The sequence below is a fragment of the Brienomyrus brachyistius genome, chromosome 8 (genome assembly GCF_023856365.1).
Source record: "Brienomyrus brachyistius isolate T26 chromosome 8, BBRACH_0.4, whole genome shotgun sequence".
NCBI classification, from domain to species: Eukaryota; Metazoa; Chordata; class Actinopteri; order Osteoglossiformes; family Mormyridae; genus Brienomyrus; species Brienomyrus brachyistius.
This window is the reverse complement of record NC_064540.1, coordinates 4,677,280-4,699,739: the sequence shown is the minus strand read 5'-3', so window position 1 is coordinate 4,699,739 and position 22,460 is coordinate 4,677,280. Positions and strand designations below refer to the sequence as shown.

The 22,460-nt window shown below is 48.7% G+C and overlaps 1 protein-coding gene and 1 long non-coding RNA gene across 2 annotated transcripts in view; one reads left to right on the top strand and one right to left on the bottom strand.

Moving 5' to 3' along the window:
* LOC125747984 (uncharacterized) overlaps nucleotides 1-22,460 on the bottom strand; it is a 300,948-nt gene that overhangs the window by 65,527 nt on the left and 212,961 nt on the right. The window lies entirely within an intron of this gene.
* Nucleotides 781-22,049, top strand: tasora (transcription activation suppressor a). The gene is made up of 23 exons (XM_049023652.1): nucleotides 781-2,555; nucleotides 5,663-5,808; nucleotides 6,006-6,098; nucleotides 8,518-8,590; nucleotides 9,532-9,623; nucleotides 9,758-9,892; nucleotides 10,053-10,183; nucleotides 10,281-10,312; nucleotides 10,398-10,503; nucleotides 11,030-11,133; nucleotides 11,240-11,343; nucleotides 11,559-11,631; nucleotides 11,728-11,802; nucleotides 11,875-12,582; nucleotides 12,847-13,055; nucleotides 13,194-13,320; nucleotides 13,766-14,715; nucleotides 18,177-18,299; nucleotides 18,603-18,762; nucleotides 18,962-19,070; nucleotides 19,352-19,530; nucleotides 20,055-20,219; nucleotides 20,322-22,049. The coding sequence occupies exons 1-23, from the start codon at nucleotides 2,291-2,293 to the stop codon at nucleotides 21,656-21,658; spliced, it is 5,496 nt and encodes a 1,831-aa protein (XP_048879609.1). The 5' UTR covers nucleotides 781-2,290; the 3' UTR covers nucleotides 21,659-22,049.

The following is a 22,460-nucleotide window of genomic DNA, read 5'->3' as shown; positions in this document are numbered from 1 at the left end:
CAAACATTTCATATATGTTTGTACAGTATGTGCAGTGATGGAAAACTAATCATTGGCGGGAAACTGTTCATTTATATGTATTCACTAAAGTTACCGATTAGTATAATTAAAATCTAACACTTAAAGACGCAATGTTTTAATGCCCCAGTAAATTTTAATTTTTTTATTTGAATTGTATAGTATTTAAAATGGTGTGTAGGACGCGCATGTGAAAAGCAATTATGGCCTTTTTAATTTAAATAAATCACACTGGTTCTGAGGCTCCCAGTACTGATAGCCTAATTGGACTTGATAATTGTTCTTGAAATTAGAATAGTGTTAAAATCTGCTCTTCCACAATTTCTCTATTATGCATGAAAAGTAGGGTCCATATTTTACTGTTAGTCTTTGAATTATTTCATCTTTTAGTATTTTGTCTTAAGTCCACAAAACCCAGACATGGGAAAATAGCAAAACAAAGCTTCAATTCGAGCACTCAGATCTTTCCAAGCAAAAGAGGCTTCTTTTCCTCCAACAGAATAATTATTTTTAGAGTTTTGACAGGAATCTCTGGTGTTTCAAAATAGCAGTCGTTTGTAAGACAAGCTGTTTCGTGTATAAAAAAAAACACGAGCGCTTTGGATAAGGTGAACAGAGAGGAGAACTGATCAGAGAGAACATCTGCGAAAAAAAGTTTCTTGGAGGGTGATTGAAGAGGACGAACCTGAGGTGATGGTGAGCTAGTGAGCTTTTACTCAAACAATAAGGCAGCATTTCAAATGGAATGCAATATCCCTACAAATATACAGCACACGACTTCATTCACAATCAGACAGTATTGGATGGGGAGCGTATATGAACAAGGCCAGTTCTGCTGTTACGGTGTATACGATCTCGTATTAGAATATAGAATGGATAGAGGTTGCCTCGGCAGCTGAACCTTAGCTGTTTGCAAAACGCTCACCTGGGGCAGTTATGCTGAAAACATCCCTAACGTTTCTGATGCAACTCAAGGTAACTGAGCCCTAGCGCTGCGCACACTAGTCACTTATCCCAGGAGACAGTCCCTCGCTTTGGCTTTACAGCCTCCTCAAGAGAGTCTGTCACCTCGTGTTGACAAAGGATCTCTGTTTCAAACCCCGCTGTTCGTCTCCCCGCCTTCGTTAATTCATTGTGAGGAAATATGGTGCCTAAACAAGACACCCTAACGTACGTATTTAGGGGTAAAGCTTCATACGTATCATTTCCTCTGAAAGCCTTCCATTCCAGGTGAAGGAAACAACCAGTGAAAAAGTAAAATTCATATAGAATTGAATATCGTTTAGTGTCATTGTACATATACAAGGAAAATGTGCGCTTTCTCCACGCGTGCTATATGTAAATATATAATAAATATATAATATAGATATGCGGTATATAGCTGAATAGTGAAGCAAAGTGAATGTGTTGGATATATTCACTAAACACGATTGACTGAATCACAACTAATCACAATATGCCGCCAATAATACGGCACAAATCAAATTTAGAAGATAGAGAAGGATATCACTCATCCAGTTTTAATTTGCAAAGTGTACATGTTTACTGGCATTAAGACACTCCTTTCTCCCTGAATGAGTGAAAAAAAGCGGATTCCTGGCAGTAATTCAATTTCCTTAAATATCACAGAATAGTTATTGAAGTGGGTGTAATTCTCATAAATATTTAGCACCTAGACTGAAAATTTTAATACAATGCAAAACTAAATGAATAGGCTCCACATTATCAATGTCTCGTTTGTGAAAACATTGTCCCTCGATCGTTTGCAGACAGTTATACACTTTTTAGTTTTGTACATTTTAGTCAATCGAGAAGTAGTCTACTCAGTGTAGCCTAGTAACCCTCCCCGTATCATTTCATAATAATTTCAGAATTTTCTAAAATGTTCTTAATAGTATTGGATTAAAATGACTCACGTCTAAATTATAGGTATATCTTAATGTTAGAATTAGAAACCCTCAGCAGCGACGTTTCAGGCGGAGGCGGACGACGACTGAAGCGGTACCGCGAACAGCCTCCGGGAGGCGCAGCGGCACCGCGCTGCACAAGAGCGAGATTATAAATACAACGTCTTTCCGTCGGACGGCGGTGTGAGTCGGAGGGGGAGGAAGCTGGAATACGTCAGAGAAGCAGAATGGCGGAGGCAGGCTGAGAGAAGACGGTCAGGAAAGCAGCGGCTAGCCATAAACAGCGGCCGCGGAGAGAAATAAAAAAGCGCGGATTCGGCGAGCGGCTCGTCCGTCGTTCACAGAACCGCCACTGAACGTCGATAATGGAAAAAGCAGAGGGCAAAGGCGGCGAAGCGGCCGCCGGGGCGGACGCCTCCGCCGAAAGTTGTGATGTGCCGAGGCATTTGTTGCCAGTCGCGGTTTCGTCCAGCCAAGATGGCGAACAAGCCGCGAGCGAAGCGCTGGCGCCGGAGCTGGAGCCCACCGGCCGGCGGAGGAACACCGCGTCCCCAGCGGCACTGCAGAGACCGGCGGACGAGGCGCCGCGGCTTCACTTCCAGATCCCGCGGAAGAATAAAGAAAGGAAAGGTCGGCCATTCTCGTTTAATAGCCTGCCCGTGTCCCCGAAAGGGGGCTCTCCTGCTCTCATTACTCGGCCGATGCATGTTTGCGGGAAGCCGCGGTGCCTGGATGGAGATTGGAGCATCTGCAGCCTCTCTGGGTGCTTTATTAGAGCCTCACCGGGGTGGTGTGCCTGAGTAGTTAGCTTTCACGTCAGGGGTGAGTTATTTAGCTGAAGAGATGCGCCGGATCCGAGGAGACCCCCACGTGAGGACGATGGTACCGTTTTATCCCGGCACCGGCTCGACCTTATCGGTGGTCCATGAGGTGTCTCATCCTACCTCTTACGACTCTCCCTTTCTCCCTCACACCTGGCCACCCTCCCCAACACTTGCGCACTGATGGTTTCCCCTTAACTTACTTGCTCCGTATGCTGCCTTGTCATAAGATATCAAACCCTGGATGGATGGCCACACCCATCTCTGAGTACCCAGCAATACTTTCCATTCATTTGCAGCGTTTGGTCACCCTTTCCTGTCCTGGGAAGTGGAGTGAGCTTTGGCAATAACTTTGCTCTCTTGATTTCACTCATTTATCAAAAATGCATTATTTCAGTAAATGTGGCCAGTTACTAAGTGTCTCTCTGCTCTGACTCCCTCTTGAATGTTGCGTGTTCTCTTTTATAAGCACGTTAAGCAGTACCCAGAGCCCCCTTAATTACCCCTGTAGTCTCCCTCTAGATGCATTTATTTTTAAAATGACAGAAGAGCAGGCCTTTTCACAATCTGCATAGATGAAAGCACAGATGGTCGTTTTCTTTTAAAGGAAGTCTCTGTCTTCAGAAGGGTTTTCAGAAATGTGTGCTTATGTCCTGACCTGTGGTGTTCAGGCGTGCTGGAGCACCTGGCTTTCTGACATGCAGACCAGGCGGTCCGTTGTCCTCAATAACACATTTAACTCTGATGTACTTTATGACAACCGGTAAATAAGCCCTTGATGATTGATTTTCAGGCTGATCACATTGTCCACAGACTGAACATGTGTTGCTTTAGTAGCAAACTTTAAAATGCTCTTTTTGATATTGTGGCACTGCAGGCAATGATTGCTTATGTTGTGATTAAATGTCAAAATACTTAGAGGACCTTGTTTATGAAAGATTATCACCCTTTCCCAAGCAAAAACAATCTAAGTTATCTGCTGCGTGGATGCTGACTTAAATGTGGCAGTGTTTTTTCAAACTTTGACACACTCTGTGCAGGTGATGTTGGGTGTTTGTACAGGAGTGTCCGGTGTAACTTGTCGTCCTGGAACAGTATTAGTTACTATGGCGATAGCATCCTGGTTTCTGGCGGGAGAAGTTGGTAGGCTAGGCACACAAGGGAGTGATTGCGTTACGTGACTGGGTTTGCCAGTTCTTTTTTGCCCGGAATGGGCTGAGCCTGATATGTTGAATGCAAATTCTTGTTATTATTGGTGCTATTTCAACAGTGTTAATTTCCCCATGCTTGAGAATGGGATGAGATGTGGTGAGTAGGAGTGTCACATACCGTCCTACCGTGGTTTCCTATGGTGCCTGTCTGGTAATGAGTGTGGAGTGTGCATTGAAAAGCACCATCATTGTAGTCATTAGGGTGTGGTGGTGCAGTTCTTGAATAAAACAATGAAATCAATAGTTAAGAAAAGTTTTCCACCATAATGATATAGTTCCCAGAGTGCTAGTTTGTCACATATGTTTTTATTCCCTGTGGATTTAATTGCTTTCAAAATGAAATGACTGATGATGTGATTGGAACACCTGGGGATTTTTTGGCGATATAAATTGCTTAAATTAGCTAGTGTGTAGCAGAGATCAGCATAGTGACGTGCCGTGTTCTCTGAGATATAAGCATAAAGGCGCCATTGTTGAGAGGGCCTGACAGCTGTTGTCAGTTACTGGGGAGAATTTGGTGTCTTTGCTGTGGTTCCTTGAATTTTATAAATCCAATGAATTTCCTTTAAGCAGCAGTTCACTTTCTATGGCATGTTGGATGAGTTGTTTAGAACTGTGTGACTTTTGATTTTACTACTTTAATGAACCTCTTGTAGCACTGAGAAAGAGGAGAGCTTTTTGCCCTTGTACCTTGTTTGACTGTCAGGCTCACAGGCTTACTGTAATCGACATTGTTTCCTTTTGATGCCACAGCCTGTTGTCTGGACAAGATAAGACTTTGGACGCTGCAGGACTTGTCGTGGGTGCAGTTTTCCTTCTGTATTTTTTTGTCTGTTTGAGAAAGAGGGAGGGACTTTGTCGATGAATTTCATTTTTTACAAAGATGTTTGCTCAGAGATTTATTTTTTGGACGATGTCTAGTGACTAATCTTTAAAAGCATCAAAGTTTGCCCCTGGGGCAGAACAAGTTTCAGATGCTTTTCTATGGATTATTTTCTCTTTAGCGCTGATGATGGAATGTCAGACAATGCACCAGTGCAAATCCTTGTTTCTACCATGTTTGCCACGTTAAGTTTTTGGTCAGGACTGCAGCAATAGTATTCCCTGACTTCACATTGTTTGCATTTTTTGAACTTCTACAAAAGGCGTAGAAAAATATCACCATTAGTCAAGTCTGCCTTTTTTGTTGGCATTTTAGGGATACAGTTGGTCTGTTTACTGTCTTGCATGTAGCCGTCTGCCCACATCTTAAAAATCTATAAGTTTGTGTTAGATTGATCGTCTGCACTAATGGCCTGTTAGCGCTTGAATTTATAAAAGCGCTAAGTGGTGGAGCTGCGTACCATAACAGGCAGGATTAAAACTATGAGGCAGACAGATGTTTAGGTCTGGGAAACCTTATCCACGAAGAGCCAGTGGGTATCCAAGCTTTTGGGATAACCTTTAGGTCAGCTGTTCAAACTCAGGTGTCAGGACTCTTCAGCCAATCAGCCCACTGATTAGTAATATAATTAGAGAGTTGCAGCAAAAACCTGCATACCCAACGGCTCTTCCTGGATAAGATTGGCCACCCCTGGTTTACATGGTTATGATGTGACTGACTTGGCTCTGGATTCCCCCCCCCCCCCCCCCCTGTGCACTTTGCTGCTTTGTTTTCCTGCATGGTGTCAGTACTGCAGACTGACCCCATTCTGCTATCCTGCAGCCCTGTTCCAGCACATTGCCACCGGGTCCCGTGAGTTCGAAGACCTCGTGAAGATTCTCTCTTCCTGTTACCGGGACACCACCTCGGCTGGGACCTTCTCCTACACCAAGGCCCGGCTCGTTCACAGCGAGTTGCTGGAGAAGGATGTAAGAAGAATTTCATAAAATCTCTTTTTTTTTTTGTTTTAAATGTTTTACCCTGTATTTGTAGCGTATCCCTTCCCTTCTGCCTTTTTGGATTGTTTCACTTCTGTAAATAAGTTACAGCTTGCGAGCCTCTCGTGATTTATGTGTTGTAATGTTGAGGTTTGAGGGTGGCGATATGTTTTCTTCTCAATCTGCAGTTCATTGAGAAGAGGAGAGAGCTCAAGCAGGATGGGCGAACGGACAAGGAGCTGTCAGAATCTTATTGCTTCCTTCTGCCAGATCTGGCCAAGGTGGGTTGACCCATCGGAGTGACTCATGGGTGTGTTCTGGGAGCTGGTGAGAAGCCGTCACGCAAAAATAATAATGCAAATCCGGCAAGTTGAAGTCCTTTGTCCCTCATCTCTGCCAAGGGTGCACCGATACTTTAGACAACCAATCTGGATGCACACCATTGAGAGGAGATCCTCCCTATCTTATACACCTATGCTATTACCTATATTTTTTCTGGACACCCACCAAACTACTTAATGCATTGGCTATTCACTTTTATAACAAGGTTACATGTGTAAGAGCAATATCTCAGGGCTTTTAGCCAAGCTCTTAAATTCATTTTCTCTCTTATAGGGACTTTGCTGTTTGTGGGCGTAGTATTTGCTTGCTGTATTGGTGCTTTTCCACTGGCGTACAGGAACCGAGCCGTACCGCGAAGAGAGACCGGTTCCAGCTCGGCTCCAGCTTGCCTTGGTTTTCCACCTCAGACTCGGTTAGCTCAGTAAAGGCGTTGCTGGATTTGGAGAACAACAGTGACGTTTAATCGAAGAGATGCTTATTTACTCTTCGCACGGTGTACATCACTATTTTTTATGCGCTAATTTCCGCTAGCACGTTTGAGAAAATCGTCGTGTTGTGTTAGTATCAAGCACTAGTAGAATTAGCATTCACGTGTGCAAATTTGCATTACGAATCTATTCCGTTCAGGCTCCGAGTTATCAGGAATGCATCGGTATATCGCGATGTGCGATACTACTAATAATGAATATATAGAATATATGCTTCTTTCCTTCAGATAATCGAAACGCAAAGCACTGGGTGCATTTCGACCAGTCAGATGTTGGTGACGCACCCAGCTTGGTTTAGTCACGCTTTCGGTCCTGCTGGTAAGCGGGGCCCTGTCTGTGCAGTTGCGGCTCTGGTACGGCTTGCATAATTTGCAATGGAGAACCACCATTTCTCAGTACAACTTGGGGCCTGGTTAGGGTACTGGTGGCAGTAGAAAAGCTCCATATGACTTCTTTTCTATACAGTCATCCTTTCGTTCTTTCTAGATTTATTGTGTGCTCATTAAAGAAAAAAGGCCTTGATAAAGTACAGATGATGCTCTTTTTGAACCCATTCCTTAATTTCCCAAGTTTGGGTATCCAATTTTGCTAACCCACCAAGGTCCTTCCGTTGACCAGAGGATGAGCCAGCCACCCACACACCTAATCCCTCCGAGCGTATAATTATATTTATAACACAAGAACTGTTACATCTGGCAACTTTAAGCCGATAAGATTTTCCCACAGCTGTCATTTTGAATATTTTTCTAATCATTTTAGAGAGTAACCTACTTCCTTCTCGCAGACTTTAGCATTAAAGGTGATTTTGTTGTTGATGGTGACACCTAGCGTCTTATAATTAATCTCAGTGCCACTGCCAGTGTATAAACAACAGTGGGGATGTGGGATTTCCAAGGGTCATGTTATCGACTCACACCTGTGGTTGGATCCTTGTGGTGGAAAAACTGCATCTCAATAGCTTAGACTAAACAATTATTAAAGAGGCAGGAGGAGATTCTCCAAATGCTAGATTAGTTTTATTCACTTTGCATGCATGCTTAGATTTCTCATACAGTGGCCTAATACTGTTATAAGTGGTTACACTTTTAGTGACACGTCACACAGCCATATGTTTTACACTGATTGGTCAAGATTAATTTTGCACATAGTCGACAACTTTTAAAGATTTTTTTTTTGTTTAAATTCATGTACCAGTAGCATTCCCAACCACTTCAGTACTTCCCAAAGGTCACCGTACACTTCCGAATGACCTCTTGACTTTTTGACTCCACTATCTGCGCTTCCCAACTTTTCAAAATAACCGGATCTTTTGCATCACGCCTGCCTCAGACCTGGGATTTTGTCTTGAAGTTGATCTTGACTTTCTGTTGACCTGCTTTTGCTCGGTTTTTCCAAACCCCAGTTAGCACACTGGGCAGCCTACATAGCATATCTGGTGATGTCAGCTGATGTGAAATATGCTTGCATAAGCACCCTTATATATGTCATTAAATTATACACGTGTATGTATATGTCTGCATGTATGTATATGCGGTGTGCATATACGTATGTTTTATTAGTTTATGAATGAATTACACGGTTATGTCGCATTTCTGCCCACCTGTGTGCGCATGGGTTTCCTCCTGTAATTCCAAACCATGTGGTTCAGGTGAATTGGCCCTCTGATGTGTTGCTTTGTTTGCTTCCATCTATGTGGAAAACCAGCCTCACACCAAACCCCTTTGGCTCTGTAGCACCCTTACATCCACTGAATATGTATCTGAGCATGGGGGAAGTGTGAAGCGCTGTGTGCTCGGGTTTGTACCAGAGCAGGATGACTTGTAAGGTGTTAAATCTGCTTTCTAACCCGTGTTCTCTCCTCTGCTTTCAGCTGCACTCCGTCTGCGAGAAGGGCCTGACGGTGGGACACAGCAGGATCAGCATCCTGGGGAACCCCGCCATGGGTAATGCTAATGCTTTAGCCGCGTAGCGCTGTGCTTCTCTCCACCAGCTGGGGGGAGGGGGGTAGTGTGCCGGCCTGGGCCTTCGCCTCTACTTTAAAGCCATCCTGTCCGTGAGTGAGCAATCGCTCGTCTATTAGTGGGTTGGTGAAAATAGTGTATATGTCCCCATTATTTTTGCTTTGAATATTTTTATCGGAGCGTGTCCGGTTTAGGATTGTGTTGAAGCATATGGAAGCAGGGCACCATGTGAGGCATAAAAAGTTTCTGATAATTTATTACAGACATATTGTGTTATGATTATAGGTTACAGCTGACTAGCTAGCCGAAGGTGGCTGCCGTGGCGATGAGTAAGACTGTCCTTTTTGTTGAGCTTGTGGGAGTGCAGTGACTTGCTCATCTGCTCTGTAAGGACTGTACTGTGCGGCTAGTCCTGGTGAACGTCCGTGCATCTTTTTTCCATGCCCATCGTGGGACTCACTGTCCATCTTGGGGAGCTCATTCAGTCGGTATCTATGGGATGTTTATGCTAATATTAGTGTTTGGTTCTGGATATGAAAAAAAATGTAGTCTGTATTCCTAGGCTGAAGTATTGGCCATATTGGATCTGGCAGCTGAAGACCTCAGACCGACTTACTATACATTTATTATAGTTCAGTCATGTTGAAAGTTAATACACAGCATAGCCGATGTTCATTTGCACATATGTTTACATTAACTTACTGTCATTGGCTTGTTTTTTTGTTTTTGGTTGTTTTTTTTTTTTTTTTTTTGAGACCTTTCCCCCTCCCCCGCCCAGATAAATACACCCTGGTGATTTGTTGTGTCTCTCAAACCTCTTTTTACCATGATAACTGCCACTGCTGCTGTCATTCCGCCAGGGTCCTGTCCTGGCTGTAACCCTAACCCTGCTGTGTTGTCCACCTCTGTTCCTGTCTTTGTAGGAGTTTATCTCTCCAAGTACTCAGACTTGTTGCAGATGAACCCTTTCGACCCCGGTGCCTCTGGAGAGATTATTATTTTTAAAGTTATGAAGGTACCTATCAGTGTCAACGTGCATGTTTGTTGTTCATTTTTATAGCCGTAACTGAGACGAGTTTGAGTCTCTGTCTTTTAGAGACATTTAAGGACAACAAGTGATTTCTTAAAGCACGCTTTGTTTTCCTTCAGGGAAAGGTAAAGAGCATATATGAGAATATATCGAAGAATGTTTTGGACCCCACTCCCAAGTTCGACTGTCATGTTTCTAAGAACGCTGCCAAGGTCACCTCTCTGCGGTCGTACCGGGCATTTGAGTTGACGCAGGTACGTAGCGGGGCGGCGTGTGCTCAGGAAAGGCCGAGACATGCAGGCGACGGCCAGGAAGTTAACGTCTGGCCACCTTTTATCCTCGTTTGGCTCCCGGAGAAGCTGCTCATGCTAAAATCACTCCCCCCATCTCTCTGTCCCTGCCCTTTCCCGACAGCAATACTTCTACGAGTACGCCTTTGACGAAATCAAGTCGCGCCCCAGACATGTGTGTCCGTACGCCGTGGTGTCCTTCCTCTACAAAGGCAAAGAGGGCACGCCCCCCCCTAAACCCATGGCCCCCATCAGGTGTCTCCTTTGTTTGTTTGTTTGTTTGCTTGTTTTAAAAAGCCTCCTATTTTACCCAGGATGCCAGTGTGTCTAACGGTCTGTCTTTGCTCCTCAGGTCAATCAGTGGCGTCTCTGACGGACCGAAAGGTACAGATTTAATGTTTTTTTTTTTTCTGGGCTTTTACTGTATTCTGCTACAAAGTGCCAATGGGTTTATTGCTGTATGCGGCAGGCAAGTGCAGCTATACGGTGTGGAGCGGCCAGCTACTAAACGGCGGCAAAACCGTCCACCACGTCTGCCTCCAGTCCCACATGTGCCCCTTCCTTCCATTTAAGCTGTAAGTCTCTTCCACCGATATGCATCATCCCAGACCCAGGGTGTTTTTCAATATGCGTACTTGACCGTATTTACGTTCTTCCGTACCCGTTTTAAGTCATCTTCCTTCGCTGAAGGCCAAGTCCAGTACTCAAGAATAGGAGTACCGAGGATGGTAAAAATCCCCGGATGCCGTTGTTGCCCCGCCTCAAATAATAAGGGTGCCTCGGTTGCGTCCTTGCCAAACAAGGCCGATCCCATGATTCATTGCGGCCCAAGTTGAATCTTGGGAGGGAATTTCTTTGGTTTTGCCAAGACCACAAATACGATCCTTGCATTCTAGCTATTGAGAAACACTCCTGGTGCTCCAGTAGTAGACATTTTGGCTGTTTTCAATACTGTCTTCTTCCCATACTGAAGACTTTCCTTGATCTCCAGTAGAATGTGGGAATATTCTGGTCCATCAAGTGCGTGTGTTATAAAGTTGTTGTAAATCTGTTGCTCGGCCATGCTGAAGTATTTCCCTGTGTCTGGTGTTGCCGGAACAGTCCGGAAAAGCTCGAGATCGGCACGGTGATGGACCTCGACCAGGTGAAGCGGAAGATTCCAGCCATTCTCTTCTCACTGGACACTTACTGCGGGGTGCGAGAAGGTGAGGCTGGTGCCTTGAACCACCTTGGGGGGAGGGGGGGACTTCGTGGTTGTCGTGTGAATAAAGCCAGCCGAGTAAGCTCCGCCCCCCATTTCCCGTGTTTCAGTGTTGAAGAGCGGGATGTACTGCAGCCTGTTCGAAGTGGTGGATAGAGGCAAACCTGGATCGGGCCTGTCAGGTCTCCTCCAGAAGCTGGAAAGGGAGAGAATGGTGATTTGTCCACTCTTGAATAAGAACTCCGCTATCTGGAATTAAACATCAGCCTGCAGGGGTGTATACAGGGGCGGGGCGCCAGGGGCACTGAAAGCTGATTGCCCCCCCACAGTACTCCCTTCCCTGTCACTTAGATTCAAAACAAGATCATTGGCTAATAAGGTTGACCTCTATATGAATTACGGCCCCTAAAACTGGCTTTCACTCCCCAGGTTCTCGTCAACCCCTTGTTGGATAGGGGCTTCCTCTTCCTGCTATCTTCTGCGCAGATGGTCAGTTCCATCGGTAGGTCAGTCGTCCTCCACCGCGAGGCCCCCCCGTCAGCGCACGCCCCCCTTTTGTGTTCTCACGCAAACCTAAGTCTGTGTGCCCTCCCCACAGACCGGCGAGCCGACCGCACGAGGTCTCTGCAGGCCCTATTCGTCTTTCAAGAGCCCCGGGGGGTCGCCAAGTTCCGTGAGTGACCGCTTTTCTCGTTCAGAGATGTACGCAGGGGAACTGGTCCTCATGGCCGTTTCCCTCACCCAGAGTCAAAGCGGCCCACAGCCCAGGACACGCTGGTTTCTGGCCAGAAGGAGCCCGTCATGCCCCAGCTGGACACCTTCGTCCCCGCCCTTCATTATGCTCTGATGAAGGTGCGCTTGAACCCGCCGCCGGACCTCGCTGCCGGAGTGCAGCGCCAGGCCCGTGATTACCTGAGCGGCTGTAGCGGAGGGAAGGTGCGCCTCTATTACATGACGGAGTACCAGCAGAACCTGGACGGGGTGCACAAGTTGCGGCCAATGCTCTGGCGGGGGCACAACCGCGAGCGCTGCCTGCGGGCCTATCTGTACGGGCCGTCCTTTTACCTGCTGCCCGTGAAGCAGGCCAAGGAGATGATGGAGAGCGGCCGCTGCCCGCCCGAGTACAGCCCCGTGTCTGACTGGGAGGGCTCCGACGGGCAGCCCAGCGACGGCAAGCAGGCGGCTGTGGCGGCTCGCTCCAATGGCGCCCACGGGCCGCAGGCCACCAGCGCCGACAACGACCCCGAGAAGATGAAGGAGCTGCTCAGGCTCATCCAGATGTGCAAGAGGAACTTTGAGGGGGACGGCCGGCTGGCAGCCGAGGGCCGTGATGCGCCCGAGGAGGCCGTCTGGGATTCCCGTGCCCCCAAGAGGAAGCTGGAGCAGGCGGCCGCCGAAAGTGCCGTCAAGTACTTGAGGGCTGACTTCCTGGACAATGGGGAGCACAGCAGAGGTGAGGAGTTTCACGTGACTGTGCCTCTGTCTCTGTCTGTCTGTCTCTCTCTTGTTCGGTGTTTGTGTCTTTCTCTTGCTCTCTCTTTTTTTTTGTACCTTGTATACAACCTTGAGCGAGACATCAGAATATACACTCATTTTTAACGTGAAAATCTTCCCACACCGGGATTCGTGGTTGAGCGTAAAGGGGGCGGGTGGAGAGGAGGATTGTGGGACATCGTGTCAGCTCGTGAAGCTCACAGGTACCTTTAACTGGCCACAGTGATGAACAGCATGGGGGTCCGTGATGCGTACCTGAAGAAGGATGATCCTGTGGATGCGGCGAGGTCAGCGGGGAGCAGAGGAGGACCAGCCGGGGACGATGGCAGGGAGGCCCTCGAGTATGACTTGCTGACCCGGCTTGGATTGCCTGCCCAGCACCACGCTGATCTTCAGAACCAAGCGACTGCCGAGGGGGAACTGGATGTGCAGGTAACCGGGGTCCCAGTCTGGGCATCCTTTTTCAGTTGTGTATGTTTACGGCCGAGGATGATTCGATAGATTGACTTTGTCGATCTGTTGATGGAACTTGGTTGCGGTGCCTCACCATGTGCCCGTATCCCCGTGCAGGAGCCCGCGGCCGGCGGCATTGGCAGCCCCGAGGCATTCAGCCCATGCTCCATCGGCGAGCAGCAACCCCGCGCCTCCGAGCCGCCCGGCGACGAGCATGTCCCCTGGAATCTCATTCCCATCACGGGTATGGCGGACCTCTGGTATGGTGTGGTGGCATCCAGATCATCGGTTAGCTTATACACTGGTCTGGTGCACCCGGCTGAGAATGCTGTGGGGTGGGGTTGGGATCTGTACAGCAGGTACAGGGGATCAGTATTAAGTGTTAACACCAGCTGGTTATTAGTTCTTAGTTATGGGATTACAGCTTCCTGGTAAGGGGTCTTTAGGTCTGATTCGTTTTTGTTTTAGGGTCTCTGGCTCAAAAAAGGTTGCTGTAAAGTTTGTGTGTGCGCGCGGTGTGTGTGTGTGTGTGTGTGCGTGCGTGTGTGTGTGTGTGTGTGTGTGCGTGCGCGCGCGCTTTGCAGGCTATCCCCTTATACCCCTTCCCTTACCGTCTTGTGTTCTCTGTTCACTCTGAAGTCTGGTCCATCTTAAACTGTTTCTCTCTCTGCTGTTCTAAAAACGTGAAGACGACGATGATGCAGCGGGAGCCCATGTCCCGAAGCCCCAGCTGGGGTCTGACCATGCCCCAGCCGAAGGGACGCGCAACGGGCTGTCGGAGACGGTGGCGGCGGTAGCAGCGGACGACCACGCGGACGCCGAAGTGGGAGACGAGTGGGCAGAGGGCCTGTCGCCGGGCCGGAAGGCGGCCTTCCATCGGCTGGACAACATCCTTGACCAGGAGCTGGGCGAGTTCTCCACAGAAATACACAGCCTCCTGAGTGGGGAGCGCGTCCGCTACACGCCTGACCAGTCTACCCTGGCACACCGGCCCAGTTCCTGGATGGCCATGGTGCCTTTCTCTGAGTACGTCTCGGACTATGTGCCGCCGGTGCCCGTGCAGAGCTACGTCAGTGCGTTGTGTGAGAAGATGACGCGCGTCATGAACTCGGAGGCAGCTCAGGGAAGGACACGTACCCCTCCGTGCGGCTCGGGTCCTGAGCCCACCTTCACAGTTTCCCCCACACCTCCACCGTCCCTGTTCCTGCCCACCGTCTCTGCTCCTCCGCCAGACCCCACCCCCATTCTCTCCTCCCAGCCAAGCCCCCTCACTACCTCGCCCCCGCGGCGGCGGCATCAAGGTCTACCTCAGATCTCTCAAGAAGTGCCCCCGCGGGTCCAGAAAGTGCCCAGGGTCCCGAAGAAGCCGGATCCGGACCCGCCCAAGCCGACCCGGCACGACGATGGCGTAATTGCAGCAAACAGAAGTGCTGCCAAGCCGGAGCCCGTCCCCCCGGCAGTGGAACCCGCCTCAGGTCCGGCCCACGGCTCCGGACCCAACTCTATCAGCTGCCTGATCAGCCAACTGAAGCCCGAGGTGTTCAGCAGCCTGGTGGAGATCATCAAGGATGTCCGCAAGAACACTGTTAAGTTCTACATCCACTCGCAGGAGGAGAGTGACGTATGCGTGGAGATAAAGGTGAGTTCTGATGTGACATCGGTGCAGTCACAGCATTACCATTAAAACCTACCTTAGCATACCGGTGGTACAGCGTGAATTCCGTCAAACAGACCGGGGGCTTTTTCAGACTTCTTTTGCGTAGTTTTTTATGACCAGCGTGCATCACAGTGATCCTGAGGATAAAGCAGGTCGGTCTTTCTCTCTCTCTCTCTCTCTCTCTCACACACACAGCAAATTCTGAAAGGGTTAGTCATTTTGTTTAATTACCACTGTATAGAAAGAGAATCAGTCAGATCAGTTATGAATTGGGAGTTATTAAGGTCTAGCTCGGCAGGGCCGCCTGTCTCTGAGCATGTATACGATAGAACGTTCTCATAATTAACTGTGTCAAATAAGGAGTCATTTTTCTGGCTACGACATGCTTTTCTGAGCAAATTGACACTGCGTTTTGCTGCTCTGCTCCAGAGATCGTTCTGTCAGTTGATGTTGAAGGTCTTTTAACGAAAGCCCAGTCAGCGGAGCACTGGCGTTGTCAGCTGGGCGCGGTGTGACGACGTCACATGACGCACGTTCTTATGAAAGGCTGGCACACTTGGTTTCATTGCTATGAAGTGCTGGTGGAATGTGTTGACGTTGCTCTCGTTTATAGACGGCAGCTCAAGTATGTACACAGATGAAGTCTGTAGGTGCTTCATTAAAACACCCGCATAAACCACATAAAGTACAAGATTTGTGCTAAGTGGTACATTGGTGTTGATTTTCAGCTGATTGGATGGTTTACATTTCATTCTATCCATCGGTAATCCAGTACACGGTCACAGTCTAGGTTTTGTCCCACCATGAATGGGATGTCATCCATCGAGGGCCACATTCACACTCACACTTGGGGCAATTTGGAGATATCAGCTGGCTTGCGTGGTCTTGGGCTGAGTGAGGAAATCAGAGGGAAACCCGCGTGATTTGGGGAGTTCATGACATCCTCACATGAGAATGAAGATATACTGAAGCTTGTGCCGTTATTTAATTAGTAAGTACTACACTGCGAAGTGCTTTAAAAACACAAGCGAGCCAAGAGAACCATAGTGTTATCCTAGAAGACATTGGCAATCAGTGTAAAGCATTCAGCGATGGGTGAAAAGTAGCATTTTAATAAGCCGTCTGAGTGAAATACCGAGTTCAGCCTTTCCGCGGCAGCCTGGGAAATTCTCAGGGGAACGTGCGGACAAGTGGGATTGCGGGAGGCTGCACGGCTCCGGCACGGAAGCGTAGCCAGTCACGTTCCATCACACTCAGATCTTCCCTCTGAATGTACTTGCCTTGAACCTTCACGATGCAGCCAATCAGCGTTAGCCACGCATTAATCATCCTTGGCAGTAGAGCTAAATAAGAGTCGTCAGGCAGCCGATTCAGCAATAGCTTAATCTGAACAGAAAGGAGACGACCCTTCTAATTGAATCTAGGTAGGTGTGTGTGTGTGTGTGTGTATGTGTGAGCGGGTCATCCGCAGTGTGTATGTTGCCTGTCGCACACTCAAACGTAGCTTTGTCGAGAAATGGTTGTTGATATGCATCTGATTGAAGAACAAAGGGCTTCCCTCCTCACCAGGTAGTGTTATCTTTGGATTCTGACGTTATAGTCAGTTATGGTTCAGTGAAAGAAAGTAGCTGCTCTCTTTGGAATCTTGTTTGTGGAAGGATTAACCTGCTTGATGTCGTCATACTCGCCGGTGCTGTATAGATTATTTGCATGGATATGCATCACACTGCCCCAGACAGTAATGGTGGGAGCGCAGACATACACATTCTTAACATTCCACCACTGTTTACTTTTACATTGTGTGTCAGCGCTAACATGTTTTCTTTTTCCTTTGCTCTTATCCTGTTTGTCCATGTACTTAAGGTGTATATATAGCGCTGCGGTCTGGGGAACGTTATTTTGTGTCACTGTATGCTGTGTACTGCATATGATAGATGTGGCGGTAAAGCCGCACTTTTCTTGACTGAGATACAGGGCAGTCTATGGGCCGAATGGGCTGCCAGTGGCGTATGGGTTGCATGTGTGCTCACACATTACGAGCAGTTTACTGATGGCAGTTAGTCTAACTGCTTATCTATGCACTGCAAAAGGAAACCAGAGTAGAAAACCAGAAGAAAACTGCTTCATGGGACTAGATCTTATCTGCACACACACACACACACACACACACACACACACACACACACACAGTAAAGAGGCAGGAGCCAAACCCCCCCCCAGCCTTGGAGATGGAAGGCAATAGTGCTACCTACTGAGCACCCATGCCGTTATACAGAGATACATAGATTATTATTTCAAATTTATCTTTATACTGTTTTCTAGCTTTGTGTGATTGTGTCCTAGTGGTGGGGGGGGGTGATTGCGATACAAATGATGCTTCGTCCAGGTAATGGTTTTTAAACCAGAATTTCCCAAACTACTTACATGATGCTCTCCAACACTAACCGTAACCAACTCGTAGCTGTGAGGTTCCACCTATGTCAAGAAGTGTGTTTTCAGTGTGTGTTCCGATGTGACTGAATACCTCACGACACACGTTTACTGTTGCAGCCCTTGTCTTTATAGATCTGAACTACTCTTCAGCAAAAGAAAAGTGCAGCACATATTGAATTGACCAGCAAATCTCCATGCAATATTGACTAGGGACGTCTCAGCAAATTTCCACCCGTAATAGATATGTTAATTTGAGTTTCCCAGCTTCATGTGATATACTTCAAGCATTAAACTATATATGAGTGTATACTTCTGTCATATTAGTAGCCAAATTTAGAGATTCCTTACACGTGCCTTTATTGTGAGGGATGATCAACCTGTCCATACATGCACAAACGAATCCGTGGAAGGACTCGTATGTATCCGTTGCTATTGTCTCAATCAAATGTATCAAACTATGTAAGCTAATTGTTTAAATGCCATATCTGTAGCGGAAGCTGCGTTTTGATGAACGGCTCATTCAACTCCCCATGGTGTTGAGTCCTGCTTATCGTTGATGCTTTTTAATTGAATTACAGAAAGGTTTCAGAAACGTGACGTTTGTATAATCCGGGGAGTTAAATCGTTGCGGTGACGTTTACATGTGTGAGATGTATGGTCTCGCCTCATTGGCTGTGGGACATGGCGTTGACTGCCCCCGTTGCCTCCTGGGGCCCCCCCCGAGGCCACGACGTGACACAACCCACAGCGCAGCACAGATGGCTCACTCTGTGTCGCTGACCTACAGCGATTTGCAGTGTCGCCCACGGTGGAATCGAGTGACAAGAAGTTATCCCTCCCCTGCTGGTGTGGGGGCCTTCATCACGGGGCGGGTGCATGACAGGACTAATTGCATACTGTGGGATTGTGTGGGGGGGGCATACAGACGATGCAAGTCTGTTACCTTGCCATGTTTGTTTTTAGCCATTCGCTTTTAGCCCTCCTTGAGTGTGCTGTTAACCTCTTTCTAGGAGTACCTGATGAGGCTCGGCAATGCAGAGTGTAACCCCCAAAGCTTTTTGGAGAGCAAGAACAACCTAGACAAGCTGCTCATCATCATCCAGAATGAGGACATTGCTGCCCACGTTCACAAGGTACGTGCACACACATCGGCGTCCCACATGGTGGCTTCGGAAGAACAAAGGTAATTTCAGGCCTCAGCGCAAGCAGCTAGCTAGACTGGTTAGAGACCTACGATCAAATGTTAGTACTGCATACAAATGAGATGAATAGTCACATACATACTGACCTACAGTTAAGTCTATCAAAGAATAACTGAGAAACATCAGACAATAAGGACTGGCTAACAGTAAATAATACTATAATAACCCTGAACAATGACACAATGCAACACAAAACCCTGAAATTGATGCTTAGAAATGTGAATATCCTCGTAGATCCCAGCGCTGGTCTCGCTGAAGAAGCTGCCATCGGTGAGCTTTGCCGGAGTGGACAGTCTGGACGACGTGAAGAACCACACGTACAACGAGCTGTTCATCTCCGGCGGCTTCATCGTGTCGGATGAGTTTGTGCTGAACCCAGACTTCATCACGTACGGTGAGTTGCGGTGCAGGGGAAAGAGGCCGTCCTCAAGTCTAGAAACCCCCCAGCCGGCATTTGGCGCATGCTTGCGCTGGAGCTGCCGGAGTCCAAGGAATGCAGGATGGATTTAGAGAAATTGTTGCAGGACAGCACGTGTGTGCCGGTAGCTGTGTGTATAAATGCCTTTTTTTTTTTTTTTTTGGCTGTTGTGTAGAGAAGCTTCAGGCTTTTTTGAAGTTCTTGGAGGAGCAGAGCAGCCCGGACAACATCTGGCAGTGGAAGGTTCACTGTAAGAGCCAGAAGAAGCTGAAGGAACTTGGCAGGTTGGCTGTCCATCGCTGTGGGCAGGGGATGTAAAAACGGGGGGGGGGGGGGGGGGGGGGAAGGGTGTGCCCCACAATATTTAACATATAAGGTTTATATATATTTCATTAATAAAATCGAGGTGTACCCATAAGTAGACCATTGCATTTTATATCAGACTGCTAGCTGAAAGGGATCATAGGCTCACCTGACAGCCAGGTTACCTCGTTAGTCTGGAGGACAGGATGTGGCTTTGTTTTGACGCCCCCCACCCCCCCCCCCCCCCCCCCCCCCATGACAGGTTAAATGGCGACGCCTTGAGTCTGCTAAACCTGCTCACCACCTACCAGAAGAGACACCTGGTGGAGTTTCTGCCGTACCACGAGTGCGACGGTCCAACCCGCCACGCCCCGGACCTCGACTGTCTGGTCAGGCTGCAGGCTCATCACACGCAGCATCGGCACATCATCTTCCTCACAGGTGCTCTGCCGTGGGGCCAAACCACTAGCAATGTGACCGTATCAGTAAAGTAGGGGAGGTCGAATGGTTAAGGGAATGGACCCCCAACCTCGCCATCACACTGGGTGGCAGGTGCCTTTCTCTACAAGCTCATTGGCTTGAATCTTGTGTATGGCAGAGTAATCATACCACCGTTTGGCCTTGAGCAAAACCCTTAACCCCATAAACAGGTCCAGAGGCCTATTAAAGGGCTGACCTTGTGCTTTGACCCAGAGTCAGCATTTGTGTGTGTGTGTATGTGTGTCTCTAATTGGAGAGCAGGATGTGATATTTGAAGGTTGAACTTTGTTGTAGTTGCGACCTGTAAAATGACAACGGCATTGTGATAATGACGATTGATTCCCAAACCTCACTAGAGATAAAGCACTGAAGCTTTGCCTGTTTCATGTACCACACACCCTTCTCATGAACCTTAGCATGACACTTGTGGAAGGCGTTATATTGAATTGAATTACAAATTGTTGTTGTTGTTTTTGATATGCAAGAACGCCGATTTGAGATGTTCCCCCACTACTCCAACAACGGCATCGTCATTGCCACCATGGATGACATCATGAACAGCTTCCATAGCCTCATCGGTTTCCATGACGGCAAGGAAGACGTGCCAATTGCCGAGCACCCTGCCGAGTCTGAGCGCGATGCAGGCAAAGGTAATCAATTGCCGAGCCTTACTTGCATGCTTAACGCAAACGGGTCAATTTCAGCTTGCTGAAGATCGGTGCAAGGGTCTGATGTACTGTTGTCTTCCTCAGAAGATGCAAAGGACGAGTGCGTGGAGGAGGAGGACATGTCACTGGACTCTGAGGAGGAGTCCCCGCCCATCGAAAGGCCTGGCCCACAGCTTCAGGAGGAGAGCATGGAGCTGCTGCTGCCGCAGCCGCCCCCGCCCCCCTCTCAGGAGTTCTGCCCCCCTCTCCCTGAGGAGCCAGCCCGGGACACTTCCCCGGAGCAGCTGGACATGGACGCCCTGAACACGGCCATCTGCCACTTCCAGGCCTCCGCCCAGGCTGCCAGCTCGCCACTGGACTTTGAGGTGGGCGGAGCTTCACCAGGGGCCTTCAACGTCAACCCCCACCAGAGCTTCCTGTGCCCGGTGCCACTGCCCACACCCAGCTCCAACTCGTCCGGCGCCCAGACTCGTCCCGCCTCCCCCTACGGCACCTCCCAGGGACAGGACTGCAGTCTGGCTTCCTCCACCCCCCCTCCCAACCTCGTACCCTCTGCAAGCCAAGATGTGACCCCAGCACCTCCCGCTGCGGCCGTGATTCTGAATCCTCCAGTTCCCTGTCCTCCTTTGCCAAATGTGGGCGCTGGCGGGACAGATACCCTAAGGCCTGTCACTGCGTCACTGTGTGGTCCACTGGATCAGTGTAATGCGATGCCAGGTCCTGCAGCGTTACCTCTGGTGGCGCCTCCCACCCCAGCTGCCCTTGGCCAGCAGGGCCCCGTGGCTCCACCCGTGCCCCCCCCCTCCCTAGGGATGTCCTATTTCCCCATTGGAGGGGTGACCGGCAGGGATGACTGGCCACCTCACAGTTGGAGCCATGTGGGTGAGGTGGGCACGACCTCTGGGACTCCCACCAGTCAGGAGGACGGGTCGCTTGGCCCGGGACACTCATCCGCTGCCGGGAACGAAGCGGCCGGCACCACTAACAGCCAGGCAGGGGCCACCCTAAATTCTGTGACTGCCCAGGGAGGGGTGAAGCCGGGCAGCTTGGGCAGCACTGCCGGCACCCAGGGCTGCTCGGCTCCCCTTCCCAACACCACAGCTCCGAGACCAGAGCTTGCAAACCCTGTGCGAGAGGCCCCCAAGGGCTCCGGGCTGCTGCCAACCCCTCCCAGAGTGGGCAGCGTCAATGGGCGCGGGCAGGGCCTGGGCATGAGTATGCCCTCCAACGGGCCCCGGGGCCTGCTTAGGCATGGCCTGGAGCCTCGGGGGCTGGCCTGCGGCTGGCGCTTTCCACACGGGAGGGGAGCCCCGCGTCCCCCCACCATGGACTTCACACAGGACCCCTACCCCTGGAGGGAAGAGTACTACAAGCAGGGAGAGGGCTACCGCAACCACAGGAACGATTACAACTGCTGGTGAGCTGGAGACTGATGTACAGTGCGCTCTTCAAACGGACTGAAGGGGGAGCCCCTGTTTTCTACCAGTAAATGAAATAAAATAAGATGCAGGCACAGACCAGAGTTCCACGCTCCTCTATTGATTCATTTTTGGCTCTTCAGCCCTTTCAAACCACTGTATTTCTAATTGCCAAGATTATTTTATTGCAGTGTTCGGTTTGTTAGCCCCCCAGTACATGCTGGATTTGCAGGGGCACATGACTCCCCCTCCCACCGTTTTTTTTTTAATTTAAATGTAGCCAGGTGGTGTTGCACTGTGAGCCACTGGTTTTAATGTTCTTTTGTACATATTAGTTGTTCAAAATTGAGGTTTATATTAAAATATGCCTGTATCAAAATCTGTTCCTCAATAAGCAGACAGGCCTCTGGTTCCTCTGTTAGATGTATGTATTTTATGTGTTTAAGTATATAAATGGGTACATTAGCAGAAAGTGGCTTAGATACATTTTAGTGAATTGAACACCACTACAGGACACACCCAAGCAGACACACTTGTGCTGTAGATTATTATATTGTACATGTAGTAATACAACTTCACCTGACCAGATGCGTGACTATCAATAATCCCGACTCCATATCTGCGCTAGATATCACCGGCACGCCACGCGCCTTGTAGGCGGAGCCAGCATGTCTGTTATAGCGAACAAAAGTACAGCTAAAAGCAGCCCTGGGGACCAAATTGTTTGTCCGTTATAAGCGAAATTCCGTTATATGCGAGTTCGCTATATCCGATGCTTTTTCTGCATGTTCTTAAAGGCACACGG

What these genes read in the sequence shown, in the direction of transcription:
- tasora (XM_049023652.1), top strand. Translation starts at nt 2,291, where the DNA reads ATGGAAAAAGCAGAGGGCAAAGGCGGCGAAGCGGCCGCCGGGGCGGAC. An exon ending in TTCTGCCAGATCTGGCCAAG is followed by an intron (nt 6,099 to 8,517) that starts GTGGGTTGACCC and finishes CTCTGCTTTCAG; the next exon opens with CTGCACTCCGTCTGCGAGAA. An exon ending in GAATCTCATTCCCATCACGG is followed by an intron (nt 13,321 to 13,765) that starts GTATGGCGGACC and finishes AAAAACGTGAAG; the next exon opens with ACGACGATGATGCAGCGGGA.